Genomic DNA, 24978 nt, shown 5'->3' with positions numbered 1-24978 from the left:
GTCGGCACTGTCGTGCGGCTGGCGATCGTCGGCTGTAGCGAGGAGCACAGGGATTCGCATGAGGGAGAAGAGGAAGAAATGAAAAGAGAGGAATCGGAAGAAGAAGTAAAAGAAGGAAAGGGGAACCACTCGGCGCCGTTTAGGGCACGGGAGAAGGCAGTGTCGGGCACGCACGGGAGAGAAAAAGAAACGGAGAGGAAAAGGAAAAATAAAGGAAAAAGAAAAAGGAAATATAAAATAAACATTTCCTCGCTTAAATGGGTCGCCTAAACAGGCTTTTCCCCGGGCCCCGTTTTCATCCCCGTTAACTCGTCCATACGAGCTCCGAAAAATTCCCGAAAAATTTCCAAAAATTCCGGAAAATTCCCTTATTAATATTCGCCTATTTCCGGTATTTTACACCTATAGCTTTGAGGCAATGATGGTAGAACTAAGTGAGTGACCAACTCTTGGCCCAATGGGAAGCCCGACCTGTCAAGGTTCTCAACATGACTAATTATCTTAAGAACTTTCTTCTGTCATCTTGAATAAAAATAAGGCTTTTGATATTTCAAACCTCTCATGTTTTTTCCTGCTCTTGATATAGTCGTTTTAAATGTTCAACTATATCATAAGCATCCATATTCTCATGTTGCTTCTGAAGTTTAGAGTTCATGGTGGAAAACATAAGGTATGATGCATCCCATGTATTATCTTGATGCTTTTTATAAGCATCCTTATTAGTACGAGAGGCATTAGAAGTAGGTGGTTTAGGAATGGACTACTCTAGGACATATAGTTTTCTTTCTTGCTTGAGGACATTCCTCAAATTTTAGTATCAATCTAGCAAATTAGCTCTATTGAGTTTGTCTTTCTCAATGACAGATTACAGTGATAGGGTATTTGACGTATTTGCAAACATGGTAATCTACAACAATAATAAATGTAGAAAATAAATATTATATTTAAAATTCATTTAATTAGATCTTTAATTAAATATTTCTTTCACTAAATTATAAGGCTATATAGGAGTAAGTCATGGATATGCGCAAACATAGTTTACCAACACTATTAACGCCATACTCAATAAAGATTAGGAGCTAGTCATAGATGTGGTTAAACATAGCTTACCCACACTTCTAGCCCTAAACTCAATATAGATTACATTTTAGTGGGTCGAGATTCATATTTTATCTTATTTTGAATTAGCTTTGGTTAATCGTCCAAGACTTGGCTATTTAGGTAGGTAACTTCTACTAATTACATCTAATACAACTCTTGGATAATTAGGTGAACAACACAATTTGTTCTTTGCCCATCTAATCATGCATATCCTAATTTTATGTCTCTAAGTTCTCAATCTTATTGAGATGACTTGTTAAGTCATACCCAATGTTTGATAAGCTGGATATCACAATTATCTTATCACATTTTACTAAGATAAATAGAGACACTTTACTTTAGTTGTCTACTATTAATCAAGGCAGTAATGAGTATCAAACTTTGATAGGCAACTTAAATTGACTTAATTCTAGTAATTTAACAATTTAACATGCATCACATATAACACATAAGCATAACATATATCAATATACATCACACAAGCAGAAAATAAATGTGACATGGTTATAGCCCATCTAATACGAACTTCTTAAGCCAATGAGAGGTTCGAAAGGTCAACATAAATGAATTGAATCTTCTTCAAGTGCTTCCTTAGTTGACAACTCATGGGAATTGTATCTTCTCCAAGTGCTTCACCAATTTACATGTGTTGTTGGTCTCTTTCTCATCAATTACAAGTACTCTATAGTCTAGTACTATACTAGCATTATTCTAATTTGTACATTACAATTAAAGGAAATCTCAAGTTACATTCGAGGAGAGTTAGATGAGAAGAGACATCTTTACAACTAGAGATATAGAGATAAAAGGCATGCCACATAGGTCGAATTAATTTTTTACAACAAACACATACACACAATCCAATCATATCGGGTAAAGGGTCATAACTATGCACCATATCATACATCACATATATCAATTGTATAATATCATTTTATTATGATTCCAATTAATGATTTATGTAGCGAAAATATACGAGGTATTAGGGGCAACGCCCCTAGTGGGGTCCAAGGGTCGGCGGCCCTAGCAGTAGTTAGCGGGTGAGGGTCAAGGGGGTAGTGTTCCTTGCCAGGGATCTAGGGCAGAGCTCTTGAAAGATAAATGATTTCCTTAACTCATAAAATGAGTCACTGCTTTATTTCCCTTTAATATTAACAATCGAATTTCACAAGCTGTTAACAGTTTGATCCATTATTATAATCAAATCACAATATCGATTATTAACAGAACGATTAATATCTCATACTCTATTCACAATAGATTATCACAGAGATATCAACAGTCATAAAATCGTCATTGTTTGATTAGTCGAATGAACCATATTATAGCATTCATATTATCGAATTAATATGAAGCTACAATCACTTTATTTCATACTAGACTAATCAAAAACCCTATAAAATCGAAACACCAAAACACCCATAAATCATTCCTCTAATCATAATAAACATGTTTTTTTATATCAAACATAAAAATAAATAGTAAAACGATGTAATCGAATTCTCAAGTGTTTCTGATACCATTGTTGAGTTCCGTACAATAATTAAATAATAAAATACGCAGAAAAAAAAGGAACCTATCAGATGTCCAAGTGAATTCTAATTACATCGTAGATTTTATAAAGATGTTACCTCTTGATGCGTATGACCCTTTTGCGTATTTGGAGAGTTTGGTCGATCTCAACACGATTAATACATTCGCGCCTCTAACAATATCCACACAAGCACAGCAGCCTCCCATCTCACGAGCATAATTAGAATCTCTCAAAATCACATGCATGTAGTGCTAGCTACCATGCATATATATAAATTAAGATAAACCCTAACTTTTAGAATTATATTATCAAATAAAACATGTTCACCGTCACTAAATTTTATCTAATAAGAGTTTTTAAAATGTGACAAATCTTATCTAATAAAACTTTATAAAGCATGATTAAATCTTATCTAATAAGACTTTATCTAATAATGTGATTAAATCTTATATATTAAAATATTATCTATAATGTGTGTTTATTTAAAAACTCAAATAAATATTAGATTAATCATTAAATCAATATATAAGTTTAAAATCTAATTAAATTAACTCATTAATCTAATAAGATTCAATTAGATTAAAATGAGACTTTGATTATAATTTCAATATAATGCTCATGTTAGTGAGATTGAGGAAGTAAGAGAATGAGTGAGTGGTAACAAAAGATGGAATCTGGTATCCAACAGTTCTACATAATCAATCTCTCGACCATATGTGAGGAGATAAATTGAAAAACTGTAATTGCCTAGTATAAGGAGGACTTTTTTTGCCACGACTTTACTAAGATTGAACCTCTGCCCTATGATAATAATTCTACTTGCATTAACCAATTCAACTTTATTCCGGGGGCAAATAAGAGGATAAGTCACGAACCATGTTAGTGTATATATACAGATGGTGTCAAATTTTTGAAGACATTGTAGTCATTGCCTAAGATGAAGGACCCTAACGAGTCGAATTCCTGAGTTGGGAGACATAGGACAAGACGCCACCAAATTGAGGTGTTGTTTAAGAGATAAAGGAGAGTTGGAACCTGCCGAGCCCTATGAGACCAGAGTCCAACACTCCCCAAGCTCATGTTGTCCCTGGCCAACACTCCGTTGGCGTAGGATCCCTCCCTGTAGCTGAGCCCGTAGCTGCAACTCGGACGGTCGGCGCGGCAGACATTCGAGATTCCGGTGGCCTCCTGCAGGGAATCACAGGTGGAAGTGTTGCATGGGATATACCGGTAGGAAGGTGAAGCAGCAGGGTCGAAGAGAGGGGCTGTAGCAGGAGTTGCACGGCATTAAACCCAGGTTAAGTCACTCCCGGTGTCCACTATCACTGTCATCTGCTTGCCGCCATGCTCGATTGTGACAATGCAGTTCAAAGTTTGGAGCTTTGCTCCGGAGTCGAGAGGAATTCGAGCTTCCGATGGAGTTGCTTCCTCTTTGTAAGCCAGTGTATTTCCCATCCGGGACTGTAGAGATTGAACTCTGGCATTGTCATCATCTAAAAGCTTCCATCTTGTGTCCTTTCTACTCTCGATTGGTCCAAAAGAGTAGCTTTCGTGCTTCATTTATAGCATTGTTGCACCATCCATGTTCTTCCTGTCACCAAGAGTCACAACCTAAATCCTAAATTTATTATGCGTTCAAGATTTTTAATGCTGAAAAAGAAAGAGAGTAGGTATGAACTAACTGAACTCACTTGATCGCTGGCATTTCCCAGAAGTCTTGGAAACCCCAAACTGAAGTTGCTGCTGCAAAACCAGCACCTTCTTCTCTCCAAGACATGAAACAACACCTGCAACGGTGACAACAACAAAAGGAAGAAGGGAAAATCAGGAGGAGGTGGCTCTGGTTCCCACCATTAGAGGACTCACCACTGAGCACTGAGGCAACAGAGAAGAGAAGGAAAGGGAGTGGGAGGGAAAGAGACAAGTTGTTCTACTGCAACAGTAACACCCGTGAATGGAGAATGTTCATTCTCCATGACATTGAGGTAGGAACCATTTTTTGATCAGACAGTTGTGGGATCATTAAAACTTGCTCATATGAATCAAGAACTAAACTAAATCTTCAAATTGCTCATATGAATCAGGAACTAAACTACAAAGTCTTCGATGTTGAAACATCTTCACGAGGTGCATTTGTGCATGTTTGTGTTTAACAAATGACTTGGCTGATGAGTTTTTTCTCTTTTTCTTTTGGAAAAAAAAATATTTGAGAAAAATAGAGACGAATCCCTCCCTTTAGTTTGAGACTTGGAGTAGAAGCATGGGAAATACGTAGATACGGTAAACTGAGTGTAACTCGACCAATAAATTCCTGCAGGAGCAATTCGACGTGAATTTAGTTTTATAACTGGCTTATTATATCGAGATTTTACAGGAATATCATGAACTATGTCCTTGATTTATTCGGTCTTGTACAAAATTGATAGCTAGAGAATAAAAATTCTAAGTGGCGATAACTGACTTCTTTTTTATAACCAAACGAAGGAATCTATTAGAACCCGTAGGGAAAAAAAATTCTTCTTATGAACTACATTCTCAAACTGAGGCCAGAAAAAAATCTAAGCTTGTTTTGAGGAAAGATATAGTCACTTAAAGAAAATAATTATTTATTTATTTGGTTTCATGGGGTCCTTATGAACTGTTTATTCATGCATATCAGTGGGTAATTACATTAAATTTTCCAATCCCTCCATCTCTTGATCTAGATCTAGGCTTAATTTTCTAATCCATCTGTCTCTTGATCGAGGGTGTCGTAATAAAAAACCATTAATATTTGCCCTCTTCTCGCTTCTTTCACTAGGCCAGAACCTGTCTCTTGATTCCAACTGCGGCCGTTGTGGGATAAAGCTACCTCCCATTTCCTTTCTATTGGTTTGTTGCATAGTTATCATCCGTACACTTGGTACCTTCTCTCTAGATTTCGAGAAAAATCTTGTAGGATGTTTCCACAAAGATTCTTGTATGCGAAGTTGCTTTTGGTTTCAGTTTTGGAAACTATAGATGAAATTTCTAGTATGAATTAGGCTTCAAATAAACTCAGCATCTAAAGCAGAAAATTTAGATACAAAAGGTGCTCATCTACATCTACTATCTCGAGACAGAAGCATACAGATTTATTAAGAGTAGAGGAGAGGGATTCGTTGGCTTTGAAGCAGCATCACTAGCTTACATAGAAGATGCTTTGGCAAACTTTGAGAACCTAGAGCATTCATCTTCGAGAAGATCTCGTGGATTACCGTGCTCAACCTGCAGATAAATCAAAGCAGTAATGGAAAGTACCATGGTCTGTCATTAACTATTGAAGAACCACAACTTGCAGTAACACCTGAAGCATTAAATAATTTATGATATACGTCCAAGATGCACAAGTCATTAATCTAGCTAATGTGATTAGTTGGGTAGGTGTCTGCTACCCTAGTTTTCCTTTTTTTAAAAAAAAAAAAACTGAAACCACCAAAATTCTCCTTTCGTTTCTAGTATCAAGCCATCTGATCTGTTTGTACATCTAGTCATATCCTCAATGGTAAATGCATTATACCCAACAGAAAAGAGAGTTTCCAAATTTTTTATAGTATTTACCTACCAGTGTGCATCATTATTTCCCAATGATATATGGTTGAAAAACATATTTGACTTCTAGTTGAATCCTAAATTACATCTGTGATAAAGCAGTTGCTTACCAGGATGCCATGGTCAAGAACTAAAATACAATCCATCTCTAGCACGGTAGAAATTCGATGTGCAATTGTCAAAACTGTTGTATCCTGGCAATCAATGGAGATGGCATTTTGCAGAATTAAAGCCGTTTGTGTGTCGACACTGGCTGTACATTCATCCAAGCAAAGTATCTGCAAAAAGAATACTTTGTCTATTCAGCAATGCTGACTTGGTCGAGCCACCAAGTTACAACACAAAAAAGAAGCCGTGTTATTCTCAACCATTTGAGCTAGGCCACATAGGATTCATCCCACCATTATTAAGTCTATATCATTAGAGATATTGATTAAATAAATCAGCTTTCAATATTTTTTATTTTGTCAATTTACAACTGCCACACCCCACATTCTGAGTTAAATTAACACATTGCAACAAGTAAAATTGTAATTTGACCTATGAGATATAAGTACAATTTAAATTATTTAAATGTATATGGTAAACAATATATAAAATGTAAAAAAACAAGAATTCATTAATAGTCTGGCATCTTGTAAGTGATAGCTCAAGGAAGATAATGTTAAAAACTATAAATATGTGACCACAATGAAGTTAAGATACATGATCTTTTTCCACCATTAAGCCTTGCGTACTAAAATATTTTAATATTTTGTTAAATGTTTTTAGGTGTCCTCTGCTATGCGCATGACTAATCCAAAACTTGTCCAACCTAACCATAAAAATTATTGTTAATTATACCCATCTTAACCACTTTTTCCCAACTCTCTCTCAATACTGAAGATAAAGAACCCAATCGATTTCAAAGGCTGAAAATTGAGGTAAGTTGTTATTACTATGTACTGCAAACTGCAAACCTGCCACAGTAGATGAACATATGTTACCAGGAAACAGATGGATACTACAAAGTAAAACCATGCATATTATCAAAAACAGTGAAAGCATAAGAGAAATTCAGACAGAAGAAGGAAGAAACATTAGGAAACAAACTATGAGCCAATTGCCTAGTAGGAGAATTAGCATTTTGCATCAACATGAATAACAAAAAAAAGGGACATTTAGATCACCAATTTTCAATAAGGTCAGTGATTTCTTGTGATATTCCTCATCGTAAACAGGTAATATACCTTGGAGGATTTAATGATTGCACGAGCAAGACATATGAGTTGTCGTTGACCAACTGAAAATGATGTTCCATTTTCTTTAACATGAATGCCAAGCCCACCAGCTGTTTCGATGACTTCTTTCATATGACATTTTTCGAGAGCTTCCCAGATTTTGGCATCAGAAGTCATGCCAAATGGATCAAGGTTCTCCCTGGAGCATATAAAAATCCTTACTCTTACAACAATGATAGCTTTTTCACGTAAGTCATATATCTCTTTACTCGCCAAGAAACTCAATATAAATGCTATTTCAGAAGCATAGAACAATAATGATTTTTTCTTCTCACCTTAAAAAACCTTCAAACAAGAAAGGACTTTGAGGAACTACTGAGAAACGATCCCGGAGTTCTCTAGGAGCCAAGACAGCAATATCAGTACCATCTACTAGTATGCGTCCCCTACAGATGGGAGTAAGGCGGAAAAGTGCATTAAGTAAGCTCGACTTTCCAGCTCCGGTTCTCCCAACAATTCCCACCTAATGTACAGATATAACTCATTCCCATAAAGGATTACAAATGGAAGAAAAAAATATTCAAAGTTGATATAGCAACAAAGGTATGCACCCAGCATATCCAACAAAATATCTAATATCAAAGCTTCAAGCTATTCCAGTAAAATTTATACACTACAAACCTTCATGCCTGCTGCAATACTAAAAGAAAGATCCTTCAAAGCTGCTGGTAGTGATGGTCTATATTGAAGACTAACATGGTCAAATTCAATCAGTCCTTGGGGTGGCCACCCAGTAGGCAGAGATTTTGATCCTTGGAGTTCTTCCTGCGGAATGCCCATGTACTGCATGCATATTCTGTGTTTACTGATTGTGAATGCATCATGCATAACATAAAATCATCAATTACCTCAACCACTCTCTCAACAGATACCATTTCTTTCTCTGTTTCAGTGAAACTTGTAAGAAAACTGCTCAACAATGACACTATTGGTGCAGCATAAGATAGGGCCAATCCTACCTGGAACCAGAACAATTTGAGGTCCTTATTAGGAATCATTATCAACATTTATATCAAATTGTTTAAACTAAAAGTAGGCAACAGAACATTCTTCAGTTACAAACTTACCAGACCAGGTGTATCCAAGGTAAGTGAAAAATCATGTCCATGACCAATGACAGCCATCACTCCAATAAATAATATTACTGAAGCTGACAACAACTAAATAAAATAGTGTGATTGCCTCCATAATTTATAGAGTTAAATGTGGCATACATTCAGGAATACTGGTATAATGACTGCCACCAACTTGTGGAGAACCAAAAACACCTAAATAGGACAACTAAATCAAACAAAAAAAACAAGGAAAGAATAATACTTGGAGGCGCAAAGAAAGCCATAAACTTGCTGTTTGTTCAGAATAGGTAGTTTGCTGATACAACTGGACAAGGTCCAAGAATCTTGCCATGAAGATTTCCTGTCATTCGCATCATTAGCTCAAAGAAAAGAAATTTGACTTCACAAGTGGAGTAACTAACTGGAAGCACTTGTATGTTCATACTAAAATTTCTGATCAAGATACTGCACCCTTCTAGATAAGAAATTCAATGGGGAAAAAAAATCATATATTTATCTAGAAAGCTTAAGAAAGAGAAACAGACAAGGTGTGAAATCTTTATGCTTTCTAGGCATAAATAATTCAAACATAAAGCAAGGCTATAATAGTATGCTCACTTAAAATGATACCAACTAGAAACAAAGGAATCAGTTAAAATGATGCCAAATAGAAACAAAGGAAAAGCATGGTTCATATAAGACGCACTTGATCCTTCATATTCAAACACTCCTCAATTTGATAAGCTTGAATGCAAACGTACAGCTAAAGGATGACATATTTTCCACTAAGAATTGTGTGATTTATCACATTAATGAACAATTATGCAAGTTGTTGGGAATTTTTCTTCCCAAAAAATATTGATCTTGATAGTAATTATCAAGATTCCAGGTTATTTTTAGTCTGACAGGAGAATACATCTGTCTAACCAAGAATAGAATTGTGATTGATCAGGATGGTAGAATAAGAATATCCATGTTCACCTCTTTCTTAAACGCCCTTATAGTACATGAACCATCCAATGTTTCTGTGAAAGATGAATATATAGGTGAGCGAGAAACACTGTCTAATCTCCGAAGCTCACGTGAAGTGCACCTGTAGTAAAACTGTAACATAGGTCAGGTTGTAGCACATAAACATAAGATAGTTACCAAAATTTGCTGTTATCTTTATGGACTCATCATAATGACATGCCAATAGAAAAATAGAAACAATGAGGTAAGTTTGCACAAACTAATTTGGGTGGTAGAGTTAAAAAGTCATCTATATGTTATGTGATGTTATTTAGAGAATTATAAGAGATAACCAGGTCCAAGGCATACTTAGTCTTATGCCAATTTTTTTTTTTTTTTTTTTTTTTGTAGATGTTTGGTCTATAAATATTGGATTGTATCCTATTTGATACAACAATATGATATCAAATTTTCAACTTGGTATTAGAGCCTAACCCATCAATCCCATTTATCCTGTTGCTATCGCCCCTCTCTCTCTCTTTTCCATCCCCACTGCCAATACAAAAAGAGATATTCATTTCGCTGCCTTTCATCCAGCCCAAGCTATTGCCCAAGATCAAATGAAATCCAATGTTCCCTCTCCGCCTCACTGTTTCTTCCCAAATATTTCTACCCTTCTCTTCCATCCACCCAAATCCTGGACCTATTCATACAGATTCCTTTACCACATATCCCCTTGTCCAGTTAAGAGGAGAAATTCCTCAATGAAATATGTCTAACATGCTCAAGTAGACTAGAATAGTTGAAGAAAGGTCAATTGATACTCCAATGGATCTAAATGTTAAATTGATGCCAGAACAAGGGAATTCATAATCTCATCCAATTATAGGAGAATAGTTAGAAAGTTGAATTACCACGAGTCATATCTCAGTTGTTAAGTGTGATTAGTTAATTACTTGAGACTCTATATCAAGACCATTTGGAAGCAACAAGATTTACAATATTCCGAGAATACTAGAAGAAAGGCTCTAATATACCATAATCATCAACAGATAATGAGCAAACAACAGATTTGAAGGTTCCCATGGATAGGAAATCCACATGGGGATATTTTGTTCTTGGAGACCACATGTTATATCTTGGAACAATAAGAAAAAAATTGTTTTTGCTAAGTAGAATGCAAAGGCAATATACATAGTTATGGTTCTTGCTACATGTGAGATTATCTAGCTCAAAAAGTTAACAACCAGTTGGGAGATCCTCCTATTGAGCCAATGAAACTACACTGTAGTGATGATCCAGTTGTGATACACATTGTTTTCAATCTTGACTTTCATGAAGAGATGAAGCACATTCAAATTAATTGTTAAGAAGAATTGTTGTTCAAAGGAGGTAGTCACTCATTTGTTAGCTCTAATCATCAGTTAGCATTCTGCTAATCAAATCCTTAATGATCCAAGTATTGAATATATTTGTAAGAAATTGGGATTTTATAATATATTTGAATATGGGGAGTGCTATGGACCCGATTGTAAATAGTTAGTATTTCTATAAATGCACAGTTAAGATGGATGAACATGTAAACTGTCAATAAGACTGTAATAGAGAGGAATAATTTTCCCCACTTTAATGCCCGTGTAACAACAAATATTTAACACTTCAACCGTTATATCAGAAAATATGGCTGATAATTATAATTTTAAAATTATCTTTTTCTGATGAAATTACTTGACAGGATAGTTTGATACCGCTTGATACCTAGAGTTACACCAGTCCGATCTAGTAGCCCACCAAGAAAATCAGGATCAAATCAGTTTTTCAATAGATACTTTCACTTGGTGTTTTAAATCAGGATTCAATTCTGCTTGGTAACTAGAGATACACCAGTCCAATCAGCCCACCAAGAAAATCAGAATTTATAGTTTTCAATTAATGCTTTCACATGGCATTTTGAATCGGGATTCAATTACATTCTCTCTCCAAACTCTTTTGTGTTTTGAATGCTACAGGTGGGTAAATGATAAAACAGAATGTAAACATATTTATCTACAAAATCATCACTGTTCTAGGCATCAAGACTTCACAAAGCATCACAAAGTTGTTACTTTCATATTTTCAAATGAAACTTGGAACCATTATCATTAGATACTCAATGACACAACTAAGAACAAAGAATGATGCTAGTCAGTTGGTCTGTATTAAATTCTGCATTAGACTACAAAGATCTGGAAATAAAAAAACAAATTGGAGTTTGAAAGAGAGTACCTGCAGTTTTTTATATACAAAACCCAGAGGAATCAACAATATCAAGAACATGACCTGCATTAGCATTTCAAAATTAACTAGAAAGGTCAGACTTGTAGCGTACAATTGTTAAGTTGGACATGCATCTTTAGAGTAAACTGTATATCTACCTGTGAATAGGACAAAACTGCCACAATGCCCAACAAGCTAAAGAAATTGGCTAGGAGAATATTAAAAATAAATGGAAGAGAATCATCAATGGCATAAAGGTCTGAGGATAATCTGCATACTGAAAATCTTCATTAGTAAACTAATCAGGGAAAGAAGGCAAAAAATATTTCCTGACCTATTAAGTATTCTCCCATTTGGATTTTGGTCAAAGTAGCAAACCGGTGCATTGATAAGCTTACTTAGAAGCTCAGCATGCACCTGAACTGCAGCACGTAGGCCACCATATGAAAATGAAAATGCTCTTGCTAAGGTGAAGATGGAATTCATAACGCCAAAAATGGAGAGTATAATCTACAAAAACATATATATGTATATATATGAATGCAGCTAACTGTATGAATTGCTAATGATTGTTCACTTCACAAAGAAACCCACTAAATTGAATAAACAACTGGCTTCTAGCTTACAGTAAACAAGAAAAAAATACCAGATAAAATCTTGTTTGCTCAGTTCCATTGTTGGCATCGACCCAATGGGATAACCATAAGTCATTGCCGTTACGGGATGCTTGCATAAATATTGCGGAAATACATATTAGTATAACAATCAGCCAGCTTGCAAACCTAGCATAACTTCTGCGATGTGGGAAATAATCACCAATGACGTAAGCTAGACTATTAACCAAGACTGCATTTCTAGATTTTAAATAACATAGTTACACAATGTAAAGAAACCATTACTTGTAAACACTAAGATCAACATTCCCTTCTTTCCTTAGCTCTATATCATCATTTGAGTTTGCTTTCTCTAAATCAGCTATAAGTTCGTTGTCCACCGGATGAACAAACACAATTTCATTGGAAGTGCTTCCCATGCTTTCATTTTGTACAAATTCCAATGATGACAAGCTTGAATGTTTAGGAAGAGAACTTTTGGACAGTGGAGATTCCAAGAAATCAGTGGAAGTCCCAACCCACCTTAGCTGTCCTCCATCCATGATTACAATTATATCAGCTGCAGAAATTGCCTGCATGAAGAAGAGTACTTGATGAGCATATTTTTGTGATAAGCAAAAAAAAAAAAAGATCAATAATTCAAGAAAATATTGCTATGTTGCTGTCATACTCGTATATTACACAAGCTTGATCGATATACATTTCCAAGCAATATGGCATTTCCAAGAATTGAAATGGTAACTAAACCAACTGCGGCTGTTCACTCAATTGGCTTAGGAACCTAGTGTCATTTCTAACAAAAGAAAGATGAATTATAATTCACCTACTGCAAAATTATGAGTACAGAGAATCCGTGTCTTCTGATTCATCAGAGGGCCTAGGATTACCCTATGAAGAATCCATGATGCAACTTGAGAATCAACTGCACTGAGTATGTCATCAAGCAAGTAAATATCAGAGTCACTGTAGACAGCCCTGAAAATTTTCTTTGATATTAGGCCTAGGCATATAAGCAAACTCAACAACTCAAATAGCACTCTCCCAAGAATAACAAACTAACCTTGCAAATGCAAGACGGCTTCGTTGTCCACCAGATAAGTTGATTCCTTTCTCGCCAATGTATGATAGATCATTCCCAATCATAAGTGAAATATCAACATCAAGTGCACATGCATGTAATATTTCTCTGTATCTGTTTTTTTTTTCCAAAAAAGAAAGAAACTCATCAGAAACTATATATGTAAGACCCATAATCATCCACAATAGATAATATATTAAAGACAAGATATCATTTAAAAGAATCAAAAGAAGAAAAATTCACCTTTTAGTGTCGAAGTTATCTCCAAACAAAATATTATCACGCACTGAACCTGACAGGATCCAAGGTACCTGTAGGATTACAAAGCAAGCATGAGCATCTAAAGTTGAAAAGTTTTTATTTTTTTTATTTAGCAATGATAGAGAAACCTGTGGCACATATGCTATTGATCCTTGAGAAATAATTAATCCCTGAATGAGACGCATCTCTCCGAGAATTGAATGCAACAAGGATGACTTGCCTGAACCAACCTGAAACATACAGACAAAACTTGAGGAACCCAATCCACACATTATATTTGATAACAAGGACAAATGCCCTATCCAAATATATTAAGGAAAGTATGTGCAACGGTGTGGGCTCTATATGAATAATAATATTTGAGTATTGACAAAACCCTACAAAATATATTAATAGGGAAATATATACAAAAAATGGGGGATATTCTACTTACATGGAGAAAAGTAAACAATGGGAAAAAAGAGAAGCAAACCAATAACCTTAGCAGACAAGCTACAATAGTGAGGCAGTTTCACTAGATTGATGCCCTATTAATTGGCCATTGGAAACTTCTTATAGGCAACAATTTTAGTACACAAACATTATGTTGTTCAAATGGCTATTCAGGACACCCTCAATATGGTGACACCAAACTTCAACAGGAATCTACTGTTCTGTATCATTGAACATATCCATCTTCTTTTCCTTATCTACCTGTGTACATGGCTTGTAGATTAACATTCACTTCCTCAAAATATGTTGGTGGCATTTGGCCTTCCATTTCATCCAAATAGGTAAGCCATGTTCTAGGGTCTACAACTAAATACTGCATAAGTATAGTTCTAATACAATTATTCTACACATCAAGAAAAGAACCAGTCAAATGGTCAAAAGATAATTAATCACCTCACCAACTACAGCAACAAGAAGGCCATTTGGAACTTCAAGAGACACATTATTAAGGACAGCCATTTGCTCCACATAGGAATTGTTGGACCATATAGAACATGCATCTAAAAAAGCAACAGCTGTTGGCATATTACTATTCGTCAATCTTCTTAAAGCACTTGATGGAGGAACCTGTCCTTGTATCTGCCACATTGATTCCATGATAATATTACAACTTTTCTCAGTACAGGACAAAAATTTGCTCAGACGCCCAGTAGAAATGAAAGCCTGTGATATGCACCACATTGATTAAGTATTAAAACAAATATTTGTAAAAACTAAACAGTGGAATTAAAAGCTAAGCCATGAAACTTACATCTATCAACCCATTAATCACCCATGGGAATGAATTTAAAGGAGAGATCAAGGTGTTGAAAAGTGCAACACAGGTAAAGACCTGAACATATAACCATCATTTACTGAATGCTTCGGTGTGAAAAAATAAAAATTAAACAAAGATGTTTCAGAATCTTACTGTAGCAGCATCTAATGAATACCCCATTAATGCAAAGACACCAAAAGTAAACAAGGAGAACAGTGTTGGAGTTGTAGCCCAAAAAAAGACACACCAAGCATCCATGTACTTCCGAGTCTAGAAGACATCCATAATGTCAATTGACTCAATTCAACATAGCTTATTCTACATGCAAACTTATTGGATATTTGTTTCATACCGAGAGGTGTTTAACTTCTGCATCCCTCTTCTTCATCAAACGTTGGCTAAACAAGCTCTCCCAGCTGTACATTTTTATTGTTCTAATGTATGTCAACAGTTCTCCAGAACTCCTAATTCTGTTGGAAAAAAAATGCAGTGATGCACTGTATACTTTTTAAGAAGCATAGAGAAAATGCAACAAATATCATAAGGAGGGCAAGTGCATGGACTGACGTCAATTTATTCATCCAATGATCATATGGACACTCCATATGAAATCATGCGCCTCAGTATAAGCATTCAGAAGGAGGGCAGAGCTATCTCAACCTTTGAGGGGCACTTCATTATAAATGGCTATGATCCAATCTACCCCGAGATGGCTAAAGAGGGGCCCTCCATTTTTATTTTTGTAGCCAGGTGTCTAGATCTTGCGAGCTAACTAATCCCAGGATGGACGATCCAGTCCCACATTCCGCCCACCAAGTAAATCGGGAAGTGCACACGATTATTTGTCCATACTCCATAGGAAGGACGTCCCCTCCATTAAATGTGCACAGAGATTACCCTACCATTGCTCCTCATTAATGGAGGTAACTTTTATCTAGTTGCATGATTCCTTCTTGGCTCCATAAACAATAATAATGTCATAGTAGGGGTTAATCCCATCAATAGCAGGCACATAATTATCAACCAAAATTTAGGTGGAAGCAAAGTGAGAAGCCACCTATTCTTGAGGAACACTGAGATTGATTTATGGTTAGTCAACTCTCTCCAATTGGTGTGGTACTTAAAACAGGATACTTCCATGTGGTGGGAGGTATTAGGTGGCTATGCTCTTTCATGTCATTTTGGGGAGGGATGAAAACCTGACCATATAAACCACTCAGTGTGTCAAGACTTGGATGTCAGACAGTTTAGCTCCCTTGAACTAATGTTCCCACTTGACAATGTACTTCGGTCATATGCATATATCCATATTTGTGATGAATAATTGTAAATTTTAGTAACAAAGAAATTTAACCAACAAAGATTATATGTGGACAATTATAAGACTCATTTGAGTAATTTTAACGCATTAAGACAATTCAAGTCCAGAATTGGAGATTATATGAACATACAATATAATTCTATAAAAGCTCACCATTCCTAGGCAGGATCCTGATTATGAAGCTCATGACTCTATGGAGCAAAGTTTCATTCATATAAACATTTTAAAGATCAGAACTATGTGAAAGTAGACCAACTTTTTCATACCCTACTACCTAAGAAGGCTCTGAATTGTATGGTGATGATTTTAACTTTAAGTAGAAGACACTCTATTAAAAAACTTTTGTCAATTTCTTCCCTCTTCTATAAGTTAATACTTGCCTCATAAAAATGCACCTTAAGAGCTATAAATTATCACTAAGTTAAGGTAGGGGCAAGGTCAGATGCATGCTGTTAGAGGTACTAAGTTAAGTGGAAAATCAATTTTGCTCCAGTACCAAGTTGCCGATGAAAATACTGTTATTTATCAGAGGCACCACAGTGCACCTTACATAATTGAGCAATACAAGACGAAAAAACATAATCACCCAGGTAGGTCCATTAATCTAGTATACCATTGTTCAATTCAAATAATAATAATAATAACAAAAACTAAACCCATTCAGCTTTCAGTTTGGTACATGCTTCAAATTTATAGAAGCAGAATATATCTTGGTTCAACAATGATCCAATTAGTTGCAAACAAAAATTGAACTCGAAGCACCAATGTTCTTGTATTTAAATTAACTTAAATGTGATAGAGATTTATTTTGAGTGATTGAGCATTTATTAAATTTGTCAGAATCCATGGGATGAAAACGTTGATTGAAGTTTTGAACATCATCTGTTTTTATAATTTTTTTATCACATGAAAGTTGCCATATGATGTTACAACTAATAATTTAATGGTGCTTGGATGCAAATTCAGTTTAACTAAACTAAATTGATAATTTTGGTTAGATTTTAGTTAGGCTTGTAGTGTTATACCATTCTATTCAACTTCTATCATAAAGAGACAAGTTTACTTGGGTTTAGCTTGAAGCAATTGGGCACTCTTATTAGGAAGAAAAAAAAAAATCAGAGCTGTGTGATGAGGAGGCTTGAAAATTCCAGTAATTTGGAGCTTCTAAGCTTGACTCAAATAATTTCTACAACTTTTAATGATAACGCTGCCAACATACCTCTCATCCTTTTGTTTCATCATATCCTCTGTCGCACTTGCTATCAGCTTAGAAATCCATTTATTCACTGTAGAGGAAATTATAACATCAATAATAATAGAAATATCATACATAGCCATAAAATAAATTCTTTTTCCTTTTTTTTTTAGAGAAAAAGGAATTCATATATGTTGTTGGTAACCTTGTGTTAGTATAGCTTTCAGTAATTGACTTAACAACAAAGGAAAAGTGAAGTCTACAGTTCACAAAGACAATAAAATACTTTGATTCTCAGCTTCCTTAATATAAATAGTAGCATACTAATTATGCAACACATGTGACTGCCTACCTGGTATAAGCAACACAGTTATCGTGACTCCAGATATGAATGCAAAACTGACCTGCGTGTACAAAAGATACAGAGCCACACCAATCTGCAAAGGCAAGCTGCAATTGCAAAAGAAAACATAAAAAGAACTGGGCAATGCAAGATTGCAAATGGTAGTTTTAATTAATTGTTCAAGTAGCAGGACATACATAATCATACATTTTGAAGGAACAACAGTCCTATCTCCTGATGGTCAGGTTGGGTCACATCAGGTCACAGTTATCTAGAAAAACCCAATCCGAACTAGTTTGATCTGAGTTATAAAAATATCCCATTTCCCAACCCAGATGGCCAGACCCTAAACAACTGAAAGAATAAAAACAATTTTTCAGTTCAATTTGAGTTAGGATTTGGGAGATTTTAAGATTTCAGAGATTTGAAATTTTTCAACACTGAAACATGTTCGCAGGGACCAAAACTTAGCTTGGAATAAGATTTCAACTAGCCCTACATATATCCACAAGAATGCATGGAAAAAGGTACTTCTAGGAATTCAAATGCTGCGGCAATTAAGGTTATGTTAGGCAATTTCTTGAGGTTAATTGGTGTGCATCCAAATGAGATCACAAATCAACTAGTCTTGCGAACTATGAAAAATTTGACCAAAATCTTACAATTAAACAGTTGTGTCAAGTAATTTGCAATGCATATCTGGAAACTTATGATAGCATGGAAAAAGGTACTTCTAGGAATTCAAATGTTGCAGCAATCAAGGTTGTGTTAGGCAATTTCTTGAGGTTAATTGGTGTGCATCCAAATGAGAATCACAAATCAACTAGTCTAGCGAACTACAAAAAAGTTGACCAAAATCTCACAATTAAACAGGTTGTGTCAAGTAATTTGCAATGCATATCTGGAAACTTATGATAGCATAAAATGAAAAAATAAATAAAATAAAAGGTTGATACAATAAAAAAAAAAATACAACAGTAATACAAGCACACAAAGTTCCCATCGAAAAAGCCAGAAAAGAGTTATAAAGTTTCATTAAAATAATGTACCTCCATGCATCATGAATGCTATTACATAAGTTGACAGTCCTGTCTGCATCAACAGACATGAATGTTTGAATTTCACCATCAGAAAATGTTGAGCGCTCAGCCAGACTAATATTTAGGCACTACAAACAAAAGACATATGTTTAGTAAGATCCAAGATAATTTATTGCCCAGTAGCTCATCATACAAATTACAAGTATATAAATGATTGAGCTAACAAGAATATTTAAGTGGACCCTCCTTTATTACACTTATCAAAATCCATAATTTTGCAACAGCATTGGAAGGGGAGCCTTGGCGCAACGGTAAAGTTGTTGCCATGTGACCAAAAGGTCACGGGTTCGAATCTTGGAAACAGCCTCTTGCAAAAAGTAGGATAAGGCTACGTACAATAGATCCTTCCCCGGGACCTCGCATGGCGGGAGCTTTGTGCACCGGGCTGTCCTTTTTTCATTGGAGAAAATAATTTGTATAGGAGTTTTGAATTCTAATTTAACACTTGGGCAGATTGGCTGATTGGTACAAACAGAAAATGCAGATTAACACCAACGCTGACCAGTCAGGCCAACCATTTTCAACAGGTTAGATAACCTACCAGATGAGGACAATCCCAAAGTTTAAACATATTAATAAAGACTTTCCCTGTGGAAGACTAAATTTCTGTAAGAGAGGCAAACCTAACCAATACTGTTCCTAGTTCCATACATCAGAAGCTATTTCTCAATAATTTGTTGCAGTAATAGTAAATGAAACTTGAAAGGTAATATAACAATCTTTCTAAATGTACAGAAAAGCATTGTATTACCTTGTGGTAGATTATGGTCATTATGCTTGATCTTAGCATCAACTTCAATTTCATTAGACGGAAAGAGTACTGTGTATCAAGAAAAGACCTACATTAACAAGTAGTTATTACTTCCTCAACAGGACAAAGGACATAATAAAAAACAAGATAAACTAGTCGTCAAAAGAACAGTTAGCAAAAGCAAGTTCTATTATGTACTTGAAAATGGAAGTAAGCCCCATAGATAGTGCGAGAATATATCCCTCTGTACTATTAGAACCTGTACAAAGGAGAAAAAGGCAACAAGATGTAATTCAGTTCTTAAAGATGAATAAAATCTTCCTTAAAGAATGAACTAATATAAACAAAAAACAAATATTTAAGGCCAAACATACCGTGTGGAAGACAAATTTACCTTTACCTTCAAGATAATAACAAATGAATATGGTTGAAAATTAGTTTCCATCAGGTCAGAAAGATTGGTGATTCGTAGCAATCATCAATCACAAAGCATGTAATCACTTTTCTCGAGGCTGATTGGATGGAGATAAGCCAAGGTTGAAGTGATGGAGGATGCTTGTGGCAGATGCTATGCGACTTGAAGTGAACAAAGCCATGACCAAGCTATTCCATATATCTAACCAAAGGGCAACTGACACAAAGGATGTCCTACGACTTTTGTAATATGCTACCTGACACTATTATCAACATTTTATTCATATCCTTTCATAAAGGTTCAGAATAAAGCCTTTGCATTCATGGAAGTATATCTACAAATTTGTAACCTGGCATTTTGTCTTAGGTTTCATTAAGAGTGATTTATTCACCCCTTCCAGTATCATAGAGTCCTAAAGACCTTTACCTTAAGACAATAATTATTGGATTGCTTGCATTGATTCTCTACACACTTCCACACATTGAACTAAAAAAAATAAAATTTTGATGGATTCAGTTGAGGTTTCATTGCTTAGCAAATTAAATGGGCTTCAGGGCCATCACAACTTGGGTTCTTTTTAGCCAAATCTAAAAACTGATGTGCGTAGATTATATATATTTTTAGGCATTGTTTAACGCACATCTACTTGTATTTCATAAGTATAATTTATGTTTATTGCATCCTATTTCATTATTATGTCATTCTTCCACTCTATTTGTTCGAATGTCTGCTCTTTGCTTAGTTTTATTGACAAGACATGATATGGAGCGAAAATGGGCGAAAAATGAGCATTGCAGTCTCTTTCAAAATTATTTCCATCGCCTTTCAATGGAATACAATGTCACACAATCAAATTTTCCCACTTCTACATTATGAATCCTCTCTTCACACCTAAACACCCAATGATTATAAAGATTGCCTAAGATAACAATGTTGAGAATTTGAGATCCATTAAGTCAAGACCAACATAAAAATAACATTGTCATATGACTATCAATAATCAATTATACCACCGATATCACACATATTTTAGAAGCCATTTTAAAACTCTAATTACCCAATTAAAACAATGTAAACCCAATCCTTGATTCACTTTCTTAATCCAACTTTTATGCTCAAGCAAAAACCTTAAGTCATTTATCCTCAAACAAAATCTCAACTGATCACACATTACAATTAATTCTAAAAATAGAAATCATTTATTTGTCCTCAAAACTAATTCAGTATAGTTATTCAAAAATATTAACGACAACCTCAAGAATCAATATCCATAGACAATTAATCCTCAATCCTGGATCCACATTATATTTTTTTTTTTGCTTGAGATAATATCCCACAACAACATATTAAGATAACACCATTAATACTCCAATTTTACCAAAATCATTGTGATATTGTCTTTGACTAACTCTACAACCTTAATCACCTCTTGAATGGAATACAAGCTAATAAATCCTCATGATTATCATAAACCACAATTTCATATCACACAATCAAATTTTCCCTCTGGCCTCTTCTACATTATCAAACCTCCTCTTCACACTTGAAAACCCAATGATTATAAAGATTTTCTACGATAACATTGAAAAGATCCAATATGTCAACCAATACCAAAATAACATTGTTAAACGACTATCAATGATCAATCATTCCACCAATATCACATATATACTTGCAGAAGATATTTTTAAAACTCAAATTTACTATGCAATTCACACTATCCAATTAAAATAATTTAAACCTCAATTCTTGATCCCATTTCTTCATCCAACTTCTCATTTAGCCAATCTATCCTCAAGCAAAACCTCAAGTCAATGGCATGTCATAATTAGTTCTCAGAGTCAAAATCATCTATTGTTTCTCAAGATTAATTTGATTCTAGGTACTCATTCAATCATTCAAAAAGACTGACAATTAATCTTAAGAATTAATATCCACAAAAAAATTAAACCTTCATCGCTGATCCAGTTTTCTTATTTCAATTTCTTGTTTAATCATTCTATCCTCAAACAACCTCAATATAACTAACCACATAATGCAACTAATTCTCCAAGGCAATCCCCTCTATTTGTCCTCAAAATTATTTCCATCATAGTTAACATATTCAAAAAGATTAAAACAATTAACCTTAAATCAATATCTAAAGACAATCTCGTATTTTTGCTAGTTGAGACTTGAGATAACATTACACAATAACTTAATTAATATGATAAAGTTTACTAGTAACACCTCTAATTTCTATCAAAATTACTTCATACTATTTTTGACTTAATCTTCAATCTTAAACACCTCTTAAATGAAATACAAGCTATTCTTGATACCATAAACCACAATTTCATGTGAAACGATCAAATTTTCTTGCTTCTAGATTATCAAACCTTCTCCTCACACTTGAACACCAAATCATGACAAAGACTGCCTTCAATAAAATTGAAGAAATCCAATAAGTCAAGTCCAACATTAAAATAGGATTGTCACGACTATCAATGATCAACCATTCCACTAATATTACACATACTTTCAAAAGCAATTTTAAAACTTGAAATTACATGCGATCATAATTCCCAATCAAAATAATTTAAACCTCAATTCTTGATCCATTTTCCTAATCCACTTCTTATTTAGTCAATCTATCCTCAAACAAAGCAAAACCTCAAGCCAAGTAATTCACTAAAATCACATGTCATAATTAATTCTCAAAGCCAAAGTCATCTATTTATCCTTAAAATTAATTTCACTATAGTTACTCATTCAAAAAACTATGACAATTAACCTTAAGAATCAATATCCAAGATATCCTAATCCACTTTTCTTTATTCAATTTCTTGTTTAATCAATCTATCCTAAATTCCTAAGCATAACCTCAAGTCAACTAATCACAAAATGCAATTAATTCTCCAAGATAATGCCATCTATTTGTCCTCAAAATTATTTCCATCATCGTTAATCATTCAAAAAGAGTAAAACAATTAACCTTAGAAATCAATATCCACAATAACTTGCATTAACCTATCAGTAACATCTCTAATTTCTACCAAAATCATCTTGATACAATTTTTGAGTTACTCTACAACCTTAGTCACCTTTCAATGGAATACAATGTCACACAATCAAATTTTCCCACTTCTACATTATGAATCCTCCTCTTCACACCTAAACACCCAATGATCATAAAGATTGCCTAAGATAACATTGAAGAAATCCATTAAGTCAAGACCAACATAAAAATAACATTGTCATTGACTATCAACGATCAATCATTCCACCGATATCACACATATACTTTAAGAAGCCATTTTAAAATTTGAAATTAGCTAATTAAAATAATTTAAACCCAATCCTTGGTCCACTCTTAATCCAACTTCTATCCTCAAGAAAAACCGTAAGTCAATCTATCCTCAAGCAAAACCTTAAGTCAACTGATAACACATTACAATTAATTCTCAAAACAAAAGTCATTTATTTCTCCTCAAAACTAATTTCATTACAGTTATTCAAAAAGATTATGACAACCTCAAGAATCAATATCCATAGACAATTAATCCACAATCGTGGATGCAGAATTATATTTTTCTGCTTGACATAACAACCCACAACAACATATTAAGATAACACCATTATTACTCCAATTTTACCAAAATCATCTTGAAACTATTTTTGACTTCGTCTACAACCTTAATCACCTCTTGAATGGAATACAGGCTAATAAATCCTCTTGATATCATATACCACAATTTAATGTCACAAGATCAAAATTTCCCCTTTTTTATATTATCAAACCTCCTCTTGCACTTGAAGACACAACAATTATAGAGATTACTTAAGATACCATTGAAGAGATCCAATAAGTCGATACAAAATCCAAAACAATATTGTACAACTATCGATGATCAGTCATTTTACCAATATTATACATATTCTTCCATATGTCATTTTAAAACTTGAAATTGCCATGCAATTGGTAATTATATGAACCTCAATCCTTGATCCACTTTCTAAGTTTCAACTTCTTGTTTAGTCAATCTATCCTCAAGTTAATTGATCACACATTACAATAAATTCTCTAAGTTAAAGCCCTCTATTTGTTGATGTGGAGCAATAGAGTTTTGAGACCGCTTTGATCGACAACCACAAGCGAGTAAGCTTTGAAAGCCATAACTTTTGACTCAGGTTCAATCATGGAATGCACAATATATCAAATTGAAGCCCGTTCAGAGATCTACAATTGGTTACGGTGTAACCGTAACGGCCAAGTTTTAGGCCCAAAAAAAAGTTTTTTAAAGTCTTTTTAGAGACGCACAATATATCAAATTGAAGCTCGTTACAAATGGTTACGAAAGTAACCCATAATGCCCAATCTTAGGCCCAAAAACAATTATTTAAAGCCTTTATGGGGATCCAAAGAATTTTAGTCTTTTTTAAGATTATTTTCATCCTTTGCATGATTAGGTTTTTGAGATTATTTAAACTATTTGTTTAGTTGATTTTAGAGCAGTTGTTTTTTATCAATAAACTTTTATAGAGTTTCTTTTCTCCAAAACGGTGAGTTTTTGGATGCCTATTTTCCTAGTAAATCAACAAGTCTTTAGAAAATTATTTTCGGTGTTCGTGTTCAAATCAAGGATTCAATAGTTCCCGCTACATCATTTGTCCTTAAAATTAATTTCATTATAGTTACTATTACAATTAACCTCAAGAATCAACATCCATGTACAATCATATTTTTTGTACTAGAGATAAGACACCGCAATAACTCACTTTATTACGATCGATTTTATTTGTAATACCTTTAAATTTTACCAAAATTATTTTGATATTATATTTGTCTTGTTATATAACCTTAACCACCTTTTGAATGCAATACAAATAGATAATATTATAAACTAAAACTTAATGTTACACAA

The 24978-nt window shown here is 34.4% G+C and overlaps 2 protein-coding genes across 5 annotated transcripts in view; both read right to left on the bottom strand.

Moving 5' to 3' along the window:
- Positions 1-3514: 3514 nt before the first annotated feature.
- Positions 3515-4090, bottom strand: LOC121978388 (aspartyl protease family protein At5g10770-like). Its single transcript, XM_042530740.1, has 2 exons — positions 3943-4090; positions 3515-3900 (listed from the first exon to the last, which is right to left on the bottom strand). Exons 1-2 carry the CDS (start codon positions 4088-4090, stop codon positions 3515-3517), a joined length of 534 nt encoding a protein of 177 aa, XP_042386674.1.
- A 1186-nt stretch (positions 4091-5276) lies between these two features.
- LOC121975516 (ABC transporter C family member 13-like) overlaps positions 5277-24978 on the bottom strand; it is a 29641-nt gene continuing 9939 nt past the window's right edge. For 2 of the 4 annotated variants that reach the window (XM_042527215.1, XM_042527217.1), the window contains exons 10-36: positions 19858-19918; positions 19660-19747; positions 18858-18976; positions 17818-17915; positions 17490-17556; positions 15302-15419; positions 15103-15219; positions 14944-15024; positions 14586-14855; positions 13829-13930; positions 13683-13750; positions 13422-13553; positions 13189-13336; positions 12647-12933; positions 12394-12541; positions 12082-12257; positions 11906-12017; positions 11757-11810; positions 9522-9644; positions 8803-8901; positions 8553-8645; positions 8334-8444; positions 8107-8268; positions 7761-7948; positions 7435-7624; positions 6316-6483; positions 5631-5881 (exon numbers count right to left, since the gene is read on the bottom strand). In XM_042527215.1, coding sequence (XP_042383149.1) covers positions 5801-5881; positions 6316-6483; positions 7435-7624; positions 7761-7948; positions 8107-8268; positions 8334-8444; positions 8553-8645; positions 8803-8901; positions 9522-9644; positions 11757-11810; positions 11906-12017; positions 12082-12257; positions 12394-12541; positions 12647-12933; positions 13189-13336; positions 13422-13553; positions 13683-13750; positions 13829-13930; positions 14586-14855; positions 14944-15024; positions 15103-15219; positions 15302-15419; positions 17490-17556; positions 17818-17915; positions 18858-18976; positions 19660-19747; positions 19858-19918 — 3461 coding nt within the window. In that variant the 3' untranslated portion in view covers positions 5631-5800. The other 2 variants (XR_006110342.1, XM_042527216.1) reach the window with 2 other exon arrangements.

The sequence above is a fragment of the Zingiber officinale genome, chromosome 4B (genome assembly GCF_018446385.1).
Source record: "Zingiber officinale cultivar Zhangliang chromosome 4B, Zo_v1.1, whole genome shotgun sequence".
NCBI lineage: Eukaryota > Viridiplantae > Streptophyta > Magnoliopsida > Zingiberales > Zingiberaceae > Zingiber > Zingiber officinale.
Note: the sequence above shows the minus strand (reverse complement) of the source record. Positions and strands in the feature narration are given on the sequence as shown.

Bases quoted from the DNA above. Each gene is read 5' to 3' on its own strand.
- LOC121978388 (XM_042530740.1), bottom strand. From the start codon at position 4,090: ATGGGAAATACACTGGCTTACAAAGAGGAAGCAACTCCATCGGAAGCT. The intron at 3,901-3,942 runs GTGACTTAACCT...CTCCTGCTACAG, and splicing joins AGTGATAGTGGACACCGGGA to CCCCTCTCTTCGACCCTGCT.